Source organism: Natrix helvetica, assembly GCF_964273705.1.
Source record: "Natrix helvetica genome assembly, chromosome: Z".
In the NCBI taxonomy this organism is placed as follows: Eukaryota; Metazoa; Chordata; class Lepidosauria; order Squamata; family Natricidae; genus Natrix; species Natrix helvetica.
Window position 1 is genome coordinate 130,494,405 of NC_138554.1, and position 23,031 is coordinate 130,517,435.

General features: G+C 37.9%; 1 protein-coding gene across 4 annotated transcripts in view; it reads right to left on the reverse strand.

Moving 5' to 3' along the window:
• Window positions 1-23,031, reverse strand: part of DNAJB6 (DnaJ heat shock protein family (Hsp40) member B6) — a 66,839-nt gene that overhangs the window by 24,168 nt on the left and 19,640 nt on the right. The window contains exons 6-8 of one of the 4 annotated variants that reach the window (XM_081971503.1): window positions 20,887-21,015; window positions 20,238-20,382; window positions 19,742-19,812 (exon numbers count right to left, since the gene is read on the reverse strand). In XM_081971503.1, the coding sequence (XP_081827629.1) occupies window positions 19,742-19,812; window positions 20,238-20,382; window positions 20,887-21,015 (345 nt within the window). Of the gene's footprint in view, window positions 1-19,060; window positions 19,813-20,237; window positions 20,383-20,886; window positions 21,019-23,031 lie in introns of those variants that run through there. The other 3 variants (XM_081971501.1, XM_081971502.1, XM_081971504.1) reach the window with 3 other exon arrangements.

Consider the following 23,031-nt stretch of genomic DNA (forward strand, 5'->3'; position numbering starts at 1 on the left):
CAGGGTTATGAACAGTGGGAATGGAAAACCTGAAACCCCTCTTCTGCCCTTATCTTTGCATCTTGAAATCAATTTAAACTAATCATTTGCAAGTGCTCAGGGAGCCTGAAACGGGATCCCAGGGGCCAGTTGCTAAGTTAACCAATGTTTCGTTATAGGTGCAGTTTGGTTGAAAACTGGAAGTGCCCGTCTTCAGCAAAACCATCGTAAAAAAAAAAGTTGCAGTGTCATAACTATAGGATGCTGTAAGCAGCCATAAAGATGGCTGCAGAGGGGCCAACACCATCAAAACTTTGAATCTGGGTTGTAAGTCCCCTTTTTTCCATTAATTGTAACGTCAACCAGTCACTAAATCCGTGGTGACGAACCTATGGCATGTGTGCCACAAACAGCATGCAGAGCCATCCCACACGCTGGCTCCTCTTCCGCATTCCTGTGCACACATGCGCATTGGCCAGCTGGCCTTTGTGTGCGCGCGGGAGTACCAAAATCCAAAAGAGCAGTGTTCTGGCACGCATGCACGAACGGAAACTTCTGGGTTTCTGTTACGTGCATGCGTGACAGCCAGTTTTTTGTCAAGCCTGCGCCAATGCCGGAAACCAGAAATTTGGGTGCCGCTGCGCGCATGCACAATGAAACGCTGCTTTTCCGGGTTTCGATGCTTTCGCCCACGTGAAGCCCAGCGAGACCGTGTGTTCCTCACGGGATGGTTTTGTGTTCCTTTTCCAGCACGTAGGCTGGTACGCGGGTATGAAAAAGGTTAGCCATCACTGCACTAAGCAATCGGTCATAAGCTGAGAACTATCTGTACAGATAATCATATTTATTGAAATTGACACTAATTACAAATTGTAGGTATCTACTCTTCATCCAGGTTTTCCTGATGTGAACATTGTTCACGAAGCTGTTTTTCCTCTCTCTATTTCCAACTGGTTAACCTGCTTGTATCAAAAGTACTTAAAACGTCTCATTTCTATAGGGTTTTAAAAAGTATTTTATATCATTAACTTTCTAAAAATACATTAAAGGGTTAAATGAAAAAATAAAAAACAATGTACTGCTATTACATGTTTTATTGCAGAGACTTTTATGCATGTTGTATACAGGTGTTTTAAGCACAACAGAAAATAAAACCTAAAACACTTTAAAATAGAGAGCTAAAGCCGTATCAGTTACTCAATATATTTATTTATTTATTTGTCTGTTTGCTTGTTTGCTAACCAGGCCCATGGCTGCATACTCATCTGTGAGCGCTAAGCAAGGCCTCTCCAGGAGGCCAATAGAGGCCTGGCTCACTTGGAAAATGAGTGGAGGGGAGGGGGGGGGGTGTTCTACACAATGGAGCAAAAGCCTTGAAGACCAGGTAGGACAGGCTGATGTGAAGGGGTTCAGTTAGCTCTATTGTAACTTGACCCCATGCCACGGGGGGGGGGGCTTTGATGGTATAACATACACCATTTTGGGGGCACCCAAGATTGCTCACACAGCCAAATTTTGTACTAGTTGAAGCTTCCAGATACTTTTCGAGGATTGCAAATCGCACTGCAATACTCTTAAAGAGGAGATGACCAGGGTATGAGTGACAAAGCAAAGAGCCTCCCTTTCCAGTAAAGGGTGTAACTGATGCATGACATGAAGTTGAGCAAAAAATTTTATTGCTTTATAAATTAAAATCCTGCATGCTAAATTGGATCTCAAAAAAGGAAGAAGGGCTTATCTAACATCCCTATTCTCAAAGTCTGTGTGTGTGTAAGAGGTTATGATAATACTTCTGCTTTTCCTTAGAATAAACAAAAGTTTAAAAGGTATTTATCCATTTGATCTTCACTGTTTGAAGGTATCTTTCTTTAAAAAAAAATGAGATGTATTAAGTCTACACATTTTCTGACTAAAAGCATTGTATGAAAGCCTCAATGCCATGATGGGTATCAAAGGCAACGTACTGTAAGAAGAAAAGGAAAAGAAATATACCATATCTCTTTGCTTTAACTGATTTTGTTTCCTATGTCTTACTCGTTTTCTGAACTTTTATTATCTCGTGGGAAAAGTGTGTGTGTGTACACATCAACGTTATATCAAGGTAAATCAAAATGTCTATACAACAGAATACCCATGGTATTAATATGGTATAATTCTGTACTATGATCAGTTTGGTTTCCATTAGTTTAATTCCTCTTGAAAACTGGAACAAGTCTTCCTTCCTTCCTTCCTTCCTTCCTTCCTTATTTTCATGTCAGGACTACAGAACTATGCATTAGTGGGATAACACAACTAATAAATGATCAACCAGAGGAAACATTTTGAAATGTGGGAAGATCGCCACCAGTAATGTGGTAGCCTTACAAATGTCCTCACTTGAGAAACTTTGCACTGAGTCATATCTATGCTTTCAGGTATTGTAAATAAGTTAGCATCTTCCAGCAGATAAACCAGTTCTGATGCTTAAAGGTGAATGTTACATTAATCTGGAATATCCAAATGCAGCTGCTTACTAGGCAACATGCAAATTCAAAGTTATTTAGATTACAGAACCACAAACTTAAAACCAACATAATACAGTTTCATACTCTGGAAAGTACACTTAGGTGAGTGAGTGAGTGAGTGAGTGAGTGAGTAAGGAAGGAAGGAAGGAAGGAAGGAAGTTTTAAGACATGAAATATAAACACATGGTCACAGTAAACAAATTCCTACAGTGAAGAACATTTATCAGGATGAGACAGAATACTGATCAATACTGACCTCTCATTAGTCTTGGCAGAGAAAATAAAATATTTTTGGAAAATTCTGGGCATGACTCTGATTGCTCTTTTCCAGCTTCAAGTAGAAAGGGGAAAGGGAAAACCACACCAACATTTGTTTGTGCATTGAGAAAATACAAACACCACTGAAGAATGTTAAACACCAGGAACCCTCCTAATTTTAAAGCTGGGTTTGAAAGCATTCTTATAGATAAGTGTTTCTCAACTTTAGCAACATTGCGATGGCTGGACTCCCAGAATATAATACAGCTTCAAATGTGACTTCTTTTTTCCTAACTTTAATTGAAAAGGAAGGTTGGAATGTGCACAATAGAGCATTCATCACAACCAACACAAATGTGATTTTTCATCTGACACTACGTGCTTTTATAGTATCATAATTTGGGTAAAGAACAATTTTAACAAGCTATAATCTATTTCTGAATTGTTTAGTATTTGCTATGGCAGTTCTCAGCAATCTATATCGCTATAAAATGATTCATATATTTCCCCTGTCCTACATAAGCAATATGTAAAAGAAATAGTTAAATTTGCCATACTTTAGTTTTTCTTCTTCTGCTCAATTGTGTCTAATTCTCAGAAGCTGTCTGAACAAGTCCCTGCCGTTTTCTTGGCAGCATTTTTCAAATGTGTTTGCCATTGCCTCTTTCCTAAAGCTGAGACAGTGACTGGCCCAAGGTTTCCCAGCTGGCTTTGTGCATAAGGTGGAACTAGAACTCAAGGTCTCCCAGTTATTAGCCTGATGTCCTAAGCATTAAACCAAACTGACTCTTGACGTGCTCTACAGCAGGGGTTGGGAACCATGGTCTTTTATGACTTGTGTTTCAGGAATTCTGGGAGTTGAGGTCCACAAGTCATGAAAGGGCCATGGTTTTCCACCCCTGCTCTACAGGAACAAACAAGTAGGATATGATACAGACTATGTAAGCCTGGAATAACAAACTCAATTTCTTTGAGGGCCACATCAGGGTTGTGTTTGATTTTGGTGGGGCAGAGTGGGTGTGGCCAGCTCGATGTCACTCATGACGAGGGAGCCTGTGGTAGCCCGAGTGCTCTGCCAGAGAAAACAGGCTCCCGAGCACTGTTTTCGGCTATGACGCCCTCCTGCAACCCTCTGCCAGCAAAAGCAGAGCTCGGAAGAGTCACATACAGTCCTCCTCAGCTCTGTTTTTGCTGGCAGAGGCACCATGGGCCAGTCCTTTTCCAGAGAGGCCCCCGGGCTAGATCTAACCACCCTGTGGGCCGGATCCAGCCCCCAGGCCTTGAGTTTGACACCCCTGGTGTAAGCCTTTGGTTTTTTATCACAGGAGCAAATAAGCTAATATTTTTAAAAATGTTAAGCCATATTTATTTAGTCATCAGTTTTCAAGTAAGTTACTTTGAGATGCTTTTTAGTCCCAATTATTTTCAGCCTTCCTACATGAATAGCTGAATTGCCTTTATATTCCTAATTATTGCTCCAAACCTTTAAGTGAATGCTTGCCCCAGGGTTTCACACAAAGCCTTCACTAAGAAGCATCCTGAAAAACCAACCACCTGGTGTTTCTCACACCTTCCCAAACCACAGAAGGCTGTGAGGTTTGCAGTTTACGGTAGTAATTTTGCTTCCTCTGGAAGAAGCAATATTCTTCAGGGAGCTTTCATAATTTGAGAAAAACAAATTCTCTCTCCAGTGCATGTATTTCCTTGATCTTACAGACACTGTACAGACTGCAGATGTCATATTGTCTGAAAATCCTTATTTTTACTGAACCCAGATACCAGCTGATAAGCAATCAAGCCTAAGCTTGCCCCATCTGTCCTCAGTATCTCTCTCTCACCCTTGAAACAGTCTGCAGGATCAGGAAAAACAGTTAAGAATGCCAAACTCATTTCTTCATAACTTGTGCAACTTGCAAGACTAGACTATTAATCTTATCTAGAGAGGCCAGAAAACCTACTGTTCTGTCCTACTTGGGACCATCCATTTATTGTACATTCAGCTGTACTTTTTCAGGAATGGGTAAGAAAGTAATTCTAAGGGAAAAGACAAAATTAGCAGTAGAGGACACATATAGGCCTAGAATAGTTTTAAGCAAGACTAATGTCAGACGGAAGCAAACAGAGCTACAAATGAGTAACTTTAATGTCTATCATCTATATCAGAGTTCCCCAACTGCATTTTTGCAAGCGGCGTGCAGGCACATCTGCCACTCAAAACAAATTGAGTGTGCGCACATTCTTGCTCACTGCTTGTGCAAGTGAGGATGCACGTGCATGCATGCACGTACACCAGCTATTTCCACTGCCCAATTGCAAACGCCTCACGGCCCACTCAGTTGCTTGCCTTCCCCTGAGAATGGCCATATCTTGGGGGAAGCCCAGGTTTACAGCTACTCAAAGTCTCCAAGCTAAGCCCTCATTTAATCCCTCCTTCCATCTTATCTGACAATTTCCCAACAAATATTATGTTCCAGAATTGCATAGGATTCCTTAAACACCTTCTTTCAGTGACAAAGCAATCTGAAGAGGTGAGTTAATCTCTTCCAGTATCTTCAATCCTTGCTCAATTCTGTAAAAAGAGGTCTTGTATCCCATTTAAAAACTTTCTTGTTTCATCTCAAGAGAGTTGCTTCTACTCAGCTGGGTTCAAAGCACAGTCTGTCCGTTCCTTGTCAGGAAATCTTAGTCCTAGATTTTAGAAAATGAATTATATAACAGAAGGTTACATAATGTCTATAAATAATGTATATAATGTATATAAATGAAGGAAAGTTGCATAGAAAATCAATGCAATTATAATGTATATGGACATGTGGCTAAATGCAGCTGAAAATAACAAGAGCTGGTTTATCTAGCTTTTCTCCAAGAAGCAGCAACTCTGTTCTTTTCCATTCCAGAATTCAATAGCTACAATGCAAACTAATATACTTTGGAAAACAACCTTACTACAATTTTCTGCTAAGCCTGAACAACATTCGAATCAGTGATACCTAAGTATCTAGCATGTAAGTTCCATACCCTATTACCAAAAGACTATCAGTGGAATTAAGAGTTGGACACAAACAATTTTTGATTGGTATAGTCCCAATTTAACTGTAGTCATATTAAACAGAAGTCTTGCACAGATCTGGGAGTAAAATTAGAAGGGATGGAGTAGGATAGTTCTTTTGGAATTCAAAACATGAGAACAAACAAAAGCTATTCCCCCAATCAAACGTAATGAATCTTTTAAAAAACATTTTCTTGTTCCAGAAACATGAAAATACACAAAGTCCATTCCTCATGATAGTACTTCCATATCTACAGAACTTTTCATTTCAAACAGAAACAAAGTGTTTTGTCTGTTGTCTGCAGAATTTTATCTGGACTACGCTGAAACAACCATGAACTATCATATGCTAGGCAAAGCTTAAGATATTTTAAAAAACATTGTTTTTTTCGAAGACAAATAAGAACCCAAGGCATAATTAGCATTACTAATATAAAATCCTATCCTACAACATAAATGTTAATGGACTGTGCCATCCATATTGTCAATATTTACCACTTCTTTCTCAGGATTGTATGTCTCTTATTCCAGATCAAAGAGCAAAGCAAGGGAAGGAAAGTTGTCTTTTCCCAAGGAATGCTCCACATTGGACTATGGCTTATTGTGGGATCTATTTAGCATCAACTAACTAACATCACCCACTGTTACAGACATAGCACAGTATTATTTCATATTCTAATTTTTGCTGATTGGCATCAACAGGCCTAAACTTGAAGTGTGAGACAGCAATAATTTAGGGAATTTTTACCAACACATCCACAATAAACTTTGATCTGTATCCAAACCCAGATACAATATTATACTGCTTCGTTTATATACACATGTCAAAAATTTAATCCATCACTCTATCTGAAAGATCCCACAACGGAAAAGTATGTTACTTGGGAAGGCAATATTTGTGCATCCAACTACAATGACTTATGGAAGAAAAAAGTGTTGCCATGGCTCCAATCTTAAGAAACCTTTCATTGACAGCTCAGAAGAAAATAAGCTAATTGCCCTTTTAAGAACCAAGTGATATGGTTATTGTTCAAAAGGCACATCACACCTCTTTTTTGTTTAAATCTTAAGAACAGTATGTCTTAAATGAAAAAAAGGGAATTATATTACCAGACTCTCCAACACTTATGTTAAGCAAAAATACTTTTAAATTGTGCATTATAAAAAGTATAGCCATATGGACTTCTCAACTATTAACAGTAGTTTCTTTGGCTATTGTTGTTGTTTGGAGGATCTCTGTCAAAGATTAGATGGAATTCAAAATTAGAAGGGTCAAATTAAAGATCAGCTGATATAAATTTCTACTAATATCGTGGCTCTACATTTAGCTAATAAATGAATTTTCTGTGCACCAAATTAGTATTTGGTCTTATGAAACAAGCATGTCAACATCTTCATATCCTTTAGCATATGAAGGAGATAGGAATTTATGTAGACTCTTCCATAGCCAATGGAGTTTGGAAATGTGTATTTTACAACCTGACATGTTGTTGTTGTGATAGTGATAGATTCTGCATTGGTCATAGTTGAGAAGTTCATATGGATATGCTTTTTATAATGCATAACTTAAAAACATTGTTTACTTAACATAAGTATTGGAGAGCCAGGTAATATACTTTCTTTTTTATTATTATTTATGGCATACTGATCAGGGTGTTAGTCTAGAAAGTGCATTGCAACCCTTTCATTTTATGATTCCATTTTATATATATAACAAGAATGTGTGTTTGTGTGGGTGGTGTGTGTGTGTGTTGTATTTGTGCTGTATATATAATCTGCCCTGCAACATACATAGGGCAAACGAACAGGAGAATAAATGCACACAAGAAGGCAGTAAGAAAAAAAGAAAAAACTTCTTCTCTTTTCCAGCACCTTAAAGCTACAGGACATGAAATTTATTTTGAAGAAACCAGGTTAATCTCCAAAACTGAACACTTCAACAAGAGAATAATTATGGAAGCTATCGAAATAGAGAAACATCCCCACAATATGAATAAACGTGATGATACCTCCCGCCTACCAGACATCTGGAAACCAGCCCTAGTCAACAAAGGAGTCCCACCTACCACCCAGGCTGTTACAACACGAAACAACAACCCGAAACAACGGACACACAGCCAGCACCAATCAGCACCAATCTACCAATCATAATACAGCCACACAACCAATCATTCCACTTACTGAAACAAAGCCAGCACTCCACACACCCCCACCAAATTTTATAGAAAGCCGGCAGCTCCAACTGCACTTTAAGACCAAAACCCAGCCCAAAATCCATATATATAATTTTTACATTTAAAACAATACAGTACCGTGAAGTCGAAGTGACCATACAATCACATTATATACAACTAGTCTCAACCATTAATTATTAGCCTACTTAGTGCATTATCTATCCTTCTGTCCATTCACAATATATACAGCTTGTTCCAGTCTTGTCACCTTGTCTTATACCAATCATAAAATCTGTTCCAAACTTCAAAATATTCTGATTCCCCTTTATTTTTAAGTTCAAGAGTGAGCCTATCTGCTTCCGCACAGGCCAACACTTTTCTGATTATATCTAGCTCTGATGGTGCATTTTCTTTTTTCCAATATTGTGCATAGGTTATGCGCGCCACAGTTAGTACATATATAATTAGATAAAGCGTATCTTTCTTAAACCCCTCCGGTATTATACCTAGGAGAAAAATTTCTGGTTTAAACAAAATTTGGTCTCCCACCATTTGTTTTAACCATGATTGAATCATTTTCCAATATTTTTTTGCCTCATTGCATGTCCACCACATATGATAAAAAATGCCTGGTGTTTTTTTACACTTCCAACAATTTGGGGCCAGATTTTTAAACATTTTGGAGAGCCGTGCTGGGGGGAGATGCCATCTGTAGAACATCATAAAGATTTTCTTTATACACCGTAGCCATTGTAAGTTTCTGATTAAGTATCCAAAGTTTTTCCCACTTATCCAATTCTACATTATAACTGAAATTTTTCAGCCAGGCGATCAGTTTCTTTGACATGTTCCTCCTCTAGCTTATGTTCCAACAAAAATCTATACAACACTTTGATCAACCTGTTTTCTGTCTGTATCAAAAGTTTATCTAATATTGTGTAATCTTTAGCAATACCTTCCTTCTTCCAAATCCTGTGCAAACCTTGATTGTGTTTGTAAATAGGACCACCATTCTACTTGTACCCCTTGTGATGCCAATTCTAATCTAGTTTTAATCTCCCCCTGTCTGTTCAATAACTCTTTATATGTAACTATATTTTCCATATTAATTAAATTTGGGTGTATGTATGCTTCCGTCGTAGATAGCCAAATAGGTGTTTTGGTATAGTGGTCGTGTTTAATTTTGTTCCATATTAATAACAAGGACTGTCTGATGTAGTGTCTATTGAAATATTTGTGTGCAGATCCTTTTTCATACCAAAGGAAGGCATGCCCCACACACGAAGGTGGCCACACATTGGACCTTGTTTTTGTATCTGAGCAGTGGACGAGTGATCTGGGTATAGGGGACTTTGTTGTTACACCCCTATCATGGTCAGATCACTCATGTCTCCGGCTGGACTTCCCTGGCGCTACCCCCCACCGCGAGGAGGCGGGACCAGATGGTCCAAGCTGGTACCGCCCCAAGCACCTGATGGAGCCGGATAGGTTCCAGACGGAGCTTGGGCCATTACCTGTAGCCCTGACACACGCTCGGTCAGAGGACCTAGCGGCCGCCTGGAACAGGGCGGCGGCTGGGGCCTTGGACCGGGTTGCGCCTTTGCGACCTCTCCTGCGGCAGCAACCCACCCGGGCTCCTTGGTATACCGAGGAGCTGAGGGTGATGAAGCGCCATAGGAGACGTCTAGAGAGCAGGTGGAGGTCCTCACGCTCCGAATCTGATCGAACACAGGTAAGAGCCTACTTACGGACCTACCTTGTGGCATTAAGGGCGGCCAAACGTAGATATTGCGCTGCTCTTATTGCGTCCGCGGATAACCGCCCTGCCGCCCTGTTTAGGGTGACCCGCTCCCTCTTGTCACAGAGGACGCGGGGGGCACCCTTGCAGGGCAGAGCAGAGGAGTTTGGGGAATATCTGCAGGATAAAGTCGCTCAGATCCGGAGCGGATGGGCCCCCCTCAGTGGACCGGACGGGCCGCCAACAGCGAGTCTTGTGAGACCATCCTGGGAGGAGTTTGATTCTGTTGCCCCCGAGGATTTGGATAGGTTGCGTGGACGGCTGCGACCCACCACATGTTTAATGGACCCGTGTCCCTCCTGGTTGGTACTGGCATCTTGGGAGGTGACCCGAGGCTGGCTTCTGGGCCTGGTGAATGCCTCATTGGGTGAGGGATCCTTACCAACCGCCTTGAAGGAGGCGGTGGTGAGGCCCTTACTGAAGAGGCCTTCACTCGACCCAATGGAGCTAGCTAACTATCGTCCAGTCTCCAACCTTCCGTTTCTAGCAAAGGTTGTTGAGAATGTGGTGGCGCAGCAGTTTCCACAACACCTTGACGAATCCGAGTATCTAGACTCACGCCAGTCCGGCTTCCGACCCGGGCACAGCACAGAGACAGCCTTGGTCGCGTTGGTTGATGATCTCTGGAGGGCCAGAGATAGAGGTTGTTCCTCTATCCTGGTCCTATTAGACCTCTCGGCGGCTTTTGATACCATCGACCATGGTATCCTATTGCGCCGGTTGGAGGGGATAGGAGTCGGAGGTACCGTTTTGCGGTGGTTCGGCTCCTACCTCTCCGACCGGAGGCAATGTGTGTTGACAGGGGGACAGAGGTCGACCCCGAGGCCACTCACTTGTGGAGTGCCACAGGGGTCGGTCCTCTCGCCTCTCCTGTTCAACACATATGTGAAGCCGCTGGGTGAGATCATCCGTGGTTTTGGGGTTGAGTATCACCTCTACGCTGATGATACTCAGCTGTATATTTCAACCCCAAACCACCCCAACGAGGCTGTCGAAGTGATGTCCCGGTGTTTGGAAGCCGTCGGGGTCTGGATGGGGGACAACAGACTTAAACTCAACCCTTCCAAGACCGAGTGGCTGTGGCTACCGGCACCTCGGTTCAGCCAGCTGATTCCATCGCTGGCCATAGGGGGCGAACAATTGCCCCCTGTGGAACGGGCGCGCAATTTGGGCGTCCTCCTTGATGCCCGGCTGTCAATGGATGACCATGTGGCAGCCGTGGCAAGGGGGGCGTTCCACCAGGTTCGCCTGGTGCGCCAATTGCGCCCCCTACTGGACCGGGATGCCCTACGCACGGTCACTCATGCGCTGGTGACGTCCCGCCTGGATTACTGCAACGCTCTCTACATGGGGTTGCCCTTGGGACGCACCTGGAGACTGCAGTTAGTTCAGAACGCAGCCGCGCGGGCTGTGATGGGGAGTACGAGGTACTCCCACGTAACACCTCTCCTGCGCGAGCTGCACTGGCTACCTGTGGTTTTTCGGGTGCGTTTCAAGGTGCTGATTACCATCTTTAAAGCGCTCCATGGCACGGGACCTAGTTACTTGCGGGATCGCATCCTCCCACATACATCCCTGCGGCCAATTCGCTCACACAGGGAGGGACTTCTCCTGGTGCCGTCCACTAGGCAATGCCAACGGGCGACACCAAGGAATAGGGCCTTCTCTGTGATGGGCCCAACCCTCTGGAATGACCTCCCCCCCGACATTAGAACCACTTCTGACCTCCGCTCCTTCCGGCAAAAATTGAAGACTCACCTGTTCTGATTAGCAGGCCTGGCATAATCACAACTGTCCCTCCTGGCAAATGTATTATTATCTGGTTATCTTAGGGGTTTTTTAATTTGTTGTGTCTGTTTTAGGGATTTAAAACTTATATTTATATTAGCTTTGTACAGTTCTTTTAATTGCATTTTAACCTCCTCCAAACTGTACATATTTAACTTTTTTATTGTATTTTGTGATATTCTCTATGGACTGTACACCGCCCCGAGTCCCTTCTGGGAGAGGGGGGGGTCTAGAAGCACCAAATATAAATAAATAAATAAATATAAAATGCCATCCTGCTTGGAGGTCATGACCTTCCAATTTGAGTAATCTTTTATTTCTCAACATTATTTATGTTTCCATTTTTATGGTATGTTCATTATTCTCTAATTGCAGTCTACATTCAGATAAATTTGAATTTTATCTGATATCTATGGAAATCATATTTCTATTATTTCTACGGCCATTTCCTCTTACATAAATCCCACTCTTACGCTTCAAAATTAAAGTCACTAGTCAACCAAAGAAGAAAAATAGTACAAATGTTTATGAATTGGAAAATGACTACAAGCATGTCGGAATTCTTTCTAAATAAGAGCAAGTGAAGAAAACAGACGAATGTATTTTCTTGCTAATCCACAGCAGCCAAAAGAATGAGAAGGATGAGATGAGAAGGATTTGAGATTGACCTAAATAAACCATGCTGAGAATTATCCTAAAGAAGTGTGTCACATAATTCAAGTCAGGTCTTATGAAACACAATAATAGGCTGCCCAGCAATTTGATTTGCAATTCTTCATGGCAGCCCAAAGAATTAATTCAAACCCCATTTTTAAGTCAACAAAAGCAACTTTTAAGCCTTGTCTTGTCAGTGAAAGTTAATACTAGTGCCCATTGCTGCTCAGTAAACTCTAATGTAACTAAATTCACCAACATGACAACTGAATGCAGTATCCCTTTCAAATGAAAGGCAAAGCTAACAAAAGGAGCTGGAGCCTAATATAGTGAAGTATTGCAAAATAAAATTATACACCACACTTGATTAAAGTAGTGTCTTTGCTGATGAAGATTTAAGAATTATTCCTAGGTGAGAATATTCAAAATTACTGGTAATTCCAAAATGGTTATTACAAGGCCTAGTATTTTGTGAATACTAAATGAAGAGTGAAATTATTTATCTTGATAAGCCAACACCAAATATTCATTATTTTTCCGTCATATTAATATGCATATTTTTCCTAGAGACTTGATATGCTAAATTTCAGAATAATTAAAATAACTTTTTGTGCTTAAAAAGAACGTATCCAGAAAGCAGTGGCTAGGATCCAAGGAATGAACAAGAAAGCAATTCAGAGAGCAATTCTCTATTTCATATGGTAAAATTCTTTTGAAAATTGCAAAAACCACTTATGTATAATATGAAAACAAGTTAATCAAAATTCTTGTGGTGTAGGCTTAAGAATGTAGGAGATTATCTGGTTCCCTTTCACTCAGGGTTCAGGCCAGGTTACAAGACTGAGATTGACCCCTCAGCAATACCATCAATCACAGTATTCTTCTGGACAGAATTCAGGAGCTAGGGGTGGGCAGCAATATATTGCACTGATTCTCCTTTTTCTTCAGGGGTCGGTTCCAGTTGGTGTTGATGGAGGGCAGAGACCTAGCCTGTGGCTCCTGTTTTGTTGGGTGTTCCAAGGATCAGTTCCCTCTCCTTTCCTATTTAACATCAACATGAGGCCACTAGTTGATCTAACAATTTGAACAGAGGGGTCATTAATATGCTGCTGATATCCAGCTTTGTATCTCCATCCTAGCCCATCTGAGCAATATTGTGGATGTCTTTTTCCAATGCCTGGAGGCTATAAGGGCCTGGATGAGGAGCAATGGGCTTTGTCTAAACTCAAAACAAAACTGATGGCTTTGGGTATTTGGGCCTTCCAGTGACAAGGTTCTTCTATGTCTTCCAGTTCAGTCCAGCATGTTGGGCATGTTATGGGCCCCTCAGCCAAGGAATGTCACCTTGTGGGGATTAAGAGGTGTGCTTTCTCTGCTATAGCCTCTGCCCTCTTGAATGTTCTCCCTTCATAGATTAATATAACCACAACTCCACTGACCTCTCCTTGAGATCTTGAAGACCTGTGCGCCATGGCCTGGGATCCCAAGCATGTGAACGGCTCTGTTTCCTGGCTATATTGATAATTATGTTGATCATAATTTTTGGCTACCATACTTATTTTTGTATGATGTAATTTTTAATTGTTTTATTATTGTTTGCCATCCACAATCACGTGTCTGAAATTGTAGCTATAATAAGTGAATAAATAAGTGATCTTAATCCAAGTTAGCATTTTGAAAGGTACTGAATACCTAGCCAGTTCCTAGATGAATTCTGCTGATATAGATGTGCTTTTCTCCATTATAAGGGTTATTGTTTATCCCTGGGCACCAGGGGTTTTATGTTGGTTTATTATTTTGTGTGAATCAGTTGTATGAGATACAGATGGCTATTTCTATCAACCAAATAAATATTCATCAATATCCTATTGTCATGATAGTTTTAGATTACAAGCAAAAGTGGGGAAAAAGATCTCCAAACAAAGGAGTCAGCAGAGATTCTAATAAGAATTTATACTTATTTAAGACAGCAGTTCAACACCTCTAGATCTACCAGACTTGAGCTGCAAAAATCAGATAAATAGATGATAGCACAATATTTCTAGTGTTTCTTTGCTTTAGTCTAGCAATTGGTCAGATTTTTGGAGCTGAGGTCTAATAGTCCAAACTATCCCTAATTAAAAGCTAAATTAATATTTCATAGAGTACTCCCCTATTTGGGAATGCTATAAATAAATTATATTAAATCAAAGGTCTTTTGTCATGATAATCTTATATAACCTGATACATTTTATTAAACACACATTAATCAATGAGATGTTTTAAAATCAGTAAAATAATTTTACAGATGAAGAAACTGAAGCTAAGCAACTTAAAAAAGAGTTGAGGACACAACCCTGCAAATAGGTCAGCCAACAGAAATACTCCAGACATACATTGCAGCAGAGTAACTGAAAATATACTGATACAATACTGTCAATTACAAATCAACTATAGCTAAGCAGGCAGAATAGAAAAAGCCCAAATATGAATATAACAATATTGAACAATGATTTTTTTTCTCTTACACAACTGGCAGAAACACTTTTCCTTTACAAAAAACACTTTTTTTTTTAAAAAAAAAAGAACAATTTAGCAATACCTTGTCGGAAATCAATCCAAAGTTACAACGAAAGCATTCAATCTAGCAACTGGATAGAAGACAGGTTAATAAAATGTACTTAAGATAAAAACTGCAATTTGTTCACAATATAGACAATGAAATATCAGAACCCGGGTATCAGAACTAAATGTAGCAAGCTCTATTTTGAAGTAGAACAAATATTAATAATAATAATAATAATAATAATAATAATAATAATAATAATAATAATAATAATAATAATAATAATAATAATAATAATAATAATAATAATAATAATCAGATTGTAGCAGCAATTCTGGGCTACTCTTAAATCACAATAGTAGCTATCCATAAAATATTTTGAAGTTTACCTAAGTTTGAAGGCAAAATAAATCTTTATCATGCCAAAACCCCATGTTTTGAAATACAGTCATAAATAACAAGCTGGATGCAGTCCATTCAAGTTAAATTTCAGTTGAAATTAATAAGACAAATAAGTGATTTATCTCAGATATATAAATAGAATTAGATGCAACTAAGTCCCACTTTAGGCATGAAAGCCAGATGGATAACTTTGGGCAAGTCATTCTCTCAGCCTGACCCATCTGCAAGAATTGTTATTGTGGGGAAAATAGGAAGAAGACGGAATTATATATGTTAGTACTTGAGTTAGTACTTCTAAAACAATAAAGGCAGGATAAAATTCAGATTTAAAAAATCAACCCAATATGAAAAACTGTTGATGAATAGTGACTTTTTACTACAGAATTTGATACAATGAATTGTGTCACTGGGAGAAAAAGGGAAGAGCAGGAAGTATTGTAATGGAAATATTGGTGGAAGAGGTTAAACTGAGGTTTACCTTACATTAAGCAGGTAAAAAAGGAAGGATTTGTGTTGTGTTTCCCCACCCATTTGGCTGGTAGCTCTGGAGCTACAGTTAAGAAAATATTGGAAAAAGTAAGTTATCCCTTTATCACGTCCCCTCCACAATAGACTCTACTTCCTCTGGAGACCAAAATCTATTTCTTTCTAATCTGGATGATGTTACTTAGTAAGGTAATGAAACATCTGCATGGAAACAACCAAGATCAGAGAGAACCAATGTCCATCTACTTCCTCTTATTAAGGTTGGTAGACAGTACATTTTGCTTCACTCAAGAAATCAACCAAGGATTTCATATGTTGAAAATTAGATAGAACTGAAGAAAAGAAGTATGGGCAGAAGGGAGGACCTAGAAATGAAAGAAATAATCAGGACAGCTGCAGCAAATTTTTATGCCTAGAAGGGACAGTATTCCTGCCTTCAAAGACATCTGGTTGATGTAATGTACTACAGGCATTCTCTTCAGATCATATATTTCTATTACTCATGCACACTGCTGCCTTTTATCACACAAATCAGATCAAAATCCATCAAAGGCAAACAGTTCTATGCTTCCTTCACTAACTCAAGCAGTGAATAATACCACCCATTATTCTTTTCCTAGCAGCAATGTTCAAGGGCAGGATCTAATATTTTGCTTATAAACAGCTACTGGGGAACTATATTTCACCATGTGGTTGTAGCAACAGATTCATCAGAATGTGAGAATTGCAAACAAATTAACCAAATAAACATGCCACAATTCTTGGTGTTACTTACACTATTTGACATTCCAAGAACATACTTATCCAGATACATTGTACTGTACAAAGAAGCAACAAGAAATCTGAAATTCGCTTGCAATGTCAGAAAGGTTAGTATCTAAGAGTTAGATTCAAGATCCAAATTAGATGTAGATATACATCTTAAACTAGATATAGTCCTCACTTACCAACTGCCTCATTTAGCAACTGTTCAGTTACTAGTATAAAAATAGCTTTGTGAGCACTGACTGACGATTGCCAGTCAGATGCTTTGCAATCACTGTGCATTTACAACCATTGCAGCATCCCCATCACGATTGCCATTTGTGTGTTTTGCAACTGGTTTGCAAGAAGTATAGCTAATAGAGAAGGCAGAAATCGTAAGTCAGTCACCCGATGTTTTTACCTAATGACCAGAGTGATTCACTTAACAAAAGAGGAAATTAGCCTCACACAATCCCACGAATTTCTGCTTAACAACCATGGCGAGTTGCCAGTTCCAATCATAGTCGCTAAGTGACAACTACCTGCATGCAATATATTTGAAACAAGACAGACAAGCAAGCCAGGCAAGCAGGAGGCCAGGGCTTTGTCAATGCTATGATCATGCAGTGGAAATGCAGAAATTAACTGGCAAAGGACTCAGCATTCTGATGATATCTGTTCTTGGAAGGCAACATCACATATAGGGTATATTTGTTAATGAGAATTGATCAGATATTTTGTCAAAACTTCCCTAAAGGCTATGCTTTCACTTAAAGGTTGGAGGTGAGTGCTTTGCAAATAATTCATATCTGATGAGTGAAATTTCAAATGATATGGAAGGAGAATTTTGCATAACAAAGATGTCAAACTGTATTAGGAGGGAAGGATGTATAATTTGGCATTTTTTAAATATAAAGTTCTGATATTTGAACTGCAGTACACACAGAGCTTTAGATTAACTTCAATACACCAGTCAAGCAAAAATGCCCAAATTAAACCTGCTGGGTACTGCTGGGAATATAATGTGTAGTACACTATGCTGTGATGAAGTAGCATGAAAACTGGTAAGTTACTCTTCTGGTTCCTGGTAAGTTTTGCCTAATAGCAAAATTTAATAGCTGTTCTGTGAGTGTTAAGTAACAGGTACATTTTCACCAAAAATAGCCTGTTCAAGGTGTATTCCAGCAATTTTCATAAACTTAATTAAAAATTAAACAGAAAAATGTCTTGGGTTGCACTTTTATTCTGATTTGTTTCTTCTAGCTCACCAGTCAAGATAAATCCTATTATAGAAAAACTCTTTCAAAGAAGTTTAACTTCCAATAATTTTAATATAAAGATTTTATCTCATTGACAAATGTACATTTGGGCTTTAATGGGCCTTCAGATAGCCCTCTGAAAGCACAATGCTTTTTAAACACAATTGTTGCTAGGTATTAGAGCATAATCTTGGAACATGTATACGGTATGTATACATGTTTTAAATGCACCGATAAGTTACAACTTGCTAAAGCTGATCTCTGAGTTTTTCTGAAACTTCTACTGAAATCTCAGTAATTATAACAAACATTCAGTAACAGGCAATAAATAGTTTAGAACGTAATCTGAAATATGTTGCTCACTTACTTCTGAAAGAAATAAATTGGAGGTAGTTAATATGTTTCCATGTTAGTATTTATTATTTTTATCAATTATATTTTGTTACTGAGACTTCATTATAGTATAAGCCTGCTGAAAACTTCCTATTTTGTAAGCGAATGCTTTATTGCTTAAGGGAAAGTCCATCTTCTCAAAGAATGTCAGTGTCTCCTTAGAAAAGGGCAAGCAATAATCCAAAGGGCAATATCTCAAAATCACAGCAGCTCCATAAAGTTGCCTAACTGTCTTAACAAAACGTAGTTTAGGGAAAAAAAACAAGTCCTTTTGCTGTCTTCCACTGCTTTGGATAAAATGAAACGCAAACTAATGTTTTTTCAGATTCAATTGCATTATTAAAAATTATTTTTAAGACACCTGGGTTAAAACTGTATTTAAACACAGTGATGATAGTCTTTAACTTACAACCACAATTGGGACCAGAATTTCCATTGCTAAACAAAGCAGCAAGTCATACCTGATTTTATCACCTTTTTCAATGGTTGTTAATCAAATCACTGCAGTTGTTAAGTGAATCACATGGTTGTTAAATGAATCCATCTTTCCCCAGTGACCTTGCTAGTCAGAAGCTGGCTGGGAAGGTCACAAATAGCAATGACGTAACCCGGGGACGTGCAACCCTTGTAAATACATGTTGGTTGCCAAGAGCCTGAATTTTGATCATATGACAATAGAGAGGCTGAGACAGTGTAAAGTGCAAATATTGATTATAAACCACTTCCTTCAGTGCTATTATAACTTCAAAAAGTCGCTAAACGAATGGTTGTAGGTTGAGAACTACTGTAATGAAAATTAAGACCTCCTCTTAAAATTAATTTTAAAATTGTATGTTAAAGTCTACCCAATTTAAAGAAATTATATTTGTGTTAGTTCAGAATGTTGTGTCTGACATTAAGCAGAATCCAAGTTTTATATAAAGAATGTGTGCAAAGGAAAAGTTCACAAGAAGGGCTGAAAGTAAAATAGAATTAGTATTTACATAGGCACATATAAAAGCTACAAAGCATTACCCCAAGAAAGAAGCACCACAAATATCAGCATTTATTCATTTTTAACTTTTTAGCAAAAATGACAAAATACCTAAGCTCATTAGTTTTAATTTATTAGCTTAGGCTTAAACATTACACATTTTTGTCAAAATGAACTAAATTGCCAGCAATCATGCAAAAACTTAAAAAAAAAACATCCTTAATTTGTTTAAACTAGAAATGCACCATCAGTAACATGTTAACATTATTCACTACTAAATGCTAAATGCTTGAAATTAAATTTGCTTCGGAAATGTTAACTTCACAGTAAAATATTAATTGGCTCACATATCAACACCTAAAAACAAAAAATAGCAAAAAAGCAAGATTCATGCTAATATTAGCGTACAATTGATATCCCTAACAATAAAATAAGGTAAAAGTTTACCTAAAATCATGTTTAATATAAAGCAAAGTGCGTACAGAAATTTACAACAATTTTTAAGGACAAAAAAATGGTCCTATTCATGTGGTCCCAGCAATTAAAATGCAAAGTCTGACATACGAGCTCCAATTTTTAAATACTTTAGATTATGTATAGTACAATGAAAGAGTTCGCTGAAATCTTCAAAAAATGTTCCTGTTAATCCGCAAAGGATGCTTGTTAAAACTTAAAATTTCTGTTAAATGCGTGCGATGAATTACTTGTTATCCAAGGGTAGCAGCTGCTCCTTACCATTTATTGTTAAAGACTTTAACAGGCCATCTTCTTCAACCTCTACTCTCTCTTGTCCATTCTCAACAATTCTGCAGGACAAAAATCCATGGAAGATCATGGGTATTGGTTTTTTTTAAACAGTAAAAATACAAGCGAGATCTTGCCCATAGTGATTCACTATGAGATGGTATCTTACAGCAGCAAAATAAAGCTTCATTTTATCCACAAGTTTGAAGCAATTAATTCTCCAGTTCTCAAAACCCTTGCAAGATTCTTTATCTGAGCTACCTTTTTAACTATGATTTCAAATCAGATCAGATACACTATATCATTTTTCTTAGGCCACAGGGACACCAACTTAATTTACACTTAACCCCAGGATAAAAAAGATCTACACAATAACATAAAAACAATGAGTCAAACCTTACTGAAATAGTTACTATATTCTACTTTTGTTTTGAATGGAAAGAAATATTAACAACTCACTAACAAATTTAAATTTAAATCACTGTACCTCTTTGTAGTGATTTTTCTGCCGTTAACTATTTTAGTTGAAGTCGATACAGATTTGAAATTACCCATTCCACTACCACCAAATGATGTGGAGGAGAATGAAGTAAGGCCTCCATGGCCAAGAGAACCAAATGAAGTGAAACCTGCTAAGAAAGAAAAAGTGACAAAATGTATTTGGCCAAGGCATACTTCTGCTTTTAGATTAATGGAGAGACAAATGTTTGGAACTATCGGGCCTCTTATTTAAGACCTTATTTGTTCATCAGCATTGAGAAATATTAAGTAATACTACATGTTCTGAATACATTCAAAATACCAAATAGTGTTTTACATCTTGAAGGGATGGATAGAAACGTATGGAAACATATGGAAACCCAAATATTGCTGATTTCCGTGCTTGACAGAGCTGCCAAATGGTGAGAATCAGTAATATTTTTGAGCAGCAAAGGCTCTTCAACCCTGAAATAAACATGAAAAACTCAAATTACTGGATCCATCTAAGCAACCCTTGCTCTCTTTTAGTTGTATATTTCTATAATTCTAGTTTGCATAAATGGTGTCCAAGGCAGAATCAGAGTTTGCAGGTTTGCAGGCTATAAACCTTTCAGAATTGTCCACATTTCAATGTCTACGTTGTAATTAAGTCCTACCTGTATCAAAGGAAGAAAAACCGCCCCCAAAGGCAGGAAATCCACCGAAGGCAGAGAAAAATGAACCACCACCTCTGCTTCTGTTTCCACGCGACCCTCTTCTATTACCAAAAAAATCCTCAAAGGGATCTTCTGCAAATAAAATTTAAAAGAGTTTCAAATTAACCAGTGAATTTCTGTAATAATTAAACAAAATGGTTTTAAAAGATTTAATAATAGACATTCAAATGTTAAGATATATTGCCAGCATAATCTATTTCAATCTTTGGTAAAAGAACATTATTGTCACATAAAGATTTTAATACTACATTATATTCATGTACATAAAAGCACTACTCATAATTTACAATAGGTCCTTTACCAGAGTCAGTCAACTGCCTTCCTCCCTAACACAGGACTAGAATACATGATATTCTGCTTTCTAGCTTTACCCTTCCTCTTTTCAAAAACTTTTAAGGAAATATGCTGTGAACTGCAGCCTTTAAGAGTAATTTTTCTAATAAAAGAAAATAAAACAGCAACCTGTAGAAAAGTAAGACATTTGAGTTTCACTGTCCACTTCAACAATGTTCTTTTGTAGGTTTAGGAACTTGGGAACCTGAACAAAAGCTATAATGAAGAATCTAAATCTGTTATATTAGTCTGATTAATGAGGTTTTAACCAAATAAATATTTTAAAACTGTAAAAGGTATTAAAACAGTAAATGAAAACATTAAAAACTTACAAGCATCATTCATTTCTCTTTAGAAATTTAGCATTACCTGACAGCAAAGAGTGAGCTATTAAACCAAATAGTTCATACAGTCTTAAAATCATTACCATTTTCTCACCTATGACGTATGTTTGATCCAGAGATACAAAACAGTATAAATGAATATATGCAAAGCATTATCACAATAGACAGCACTTTATACAATGCAGTCTTCAATATTTAATTGAGGAATGATTGTCACATAACTTTATAATCAATATATCAATATATAGTCTAAGATCTCCACAGAACCCAAAATACCATCATCTATGTAGAGAGATAAATAGATATATGGCTTTATTTGAAAAACTTTGAAAATAGTAATTTGTTCAAAATCACCTACATCAAAGGACTAAGAATAACAACTTTCAAGCTTCCATACTGCCAAATTGCTACTTTGTAAGACGTGGATTTTTGAAAAAAGGAGGAAAAGAAAGAGGGAAACATTCTTCTGCTATTGTATATAGGAACATGCTGAAACTCTAGAACTGAACTGTAAGTAGAGTTCAACATGTCCTTAAGATTAGCTGTTTATTATTATATTTTTAGAATGTATCTGAAGATGAGACAATCTGAAATATATTTATGGGTATTAAAGTTGTTTTTAAAACTGTTTTAAAGTGTATATCATCAAATATTCAGAATGAGTCATTAACGAATGAGAATGAGACATTCAAAACAATGAATACATCTAAATCGCATTTAAATATATGGTTCTAAACACTCCCTAGATGAATTATGTAATTTAAAAACTAACAATAGGGAAAATGATTACTGCCATTGGTGCATCCAATTGAGAGTAAGAATTCCACAGGTAGGTTGCTCGTGTTTTTCTTGCTAAAGAAACTGCCTAAAGTTGTAATATTTGATACTTCAAACCAAAGTACATGGATTTGTATTTATCCTTTTTTTAATGAAATAATTCAACCTCCAACCCTTTTAACTCAACGATTACTTTCAAAGGGAACTCATCAATGGAACCATTATATCCAACTAATTTTCATGAAACTCGCCTTTTGCATAAAGGGAAACAGTACATATTAATTTCACTTTCATATTTGTACATACAAGTTTCTTAAGATAACATTCTGTTACACATCCCAAGGACCATCAGCTTCATTGAAAAATTAAATAAAAGGGAAGTCTTCAATCACAAGATAGAAGAATCAGTCCGCACTAATACCTTAAACTACAACTAGTAGCAGTAGACCTGGCTTTCTTTAATGACTAGCACTATTTTAGTATATTTCCACATCACCAACAGCTTAAGAATCTTTCAGATAAAATACTATTCCTGTAGCAAGAGTTCATATATTGAACTTCAGCATATTATCAGGTAAAGCCACTGGTGTAGCTGCCTAATTTATTACATTGACTCATGAGCAAAGTATGA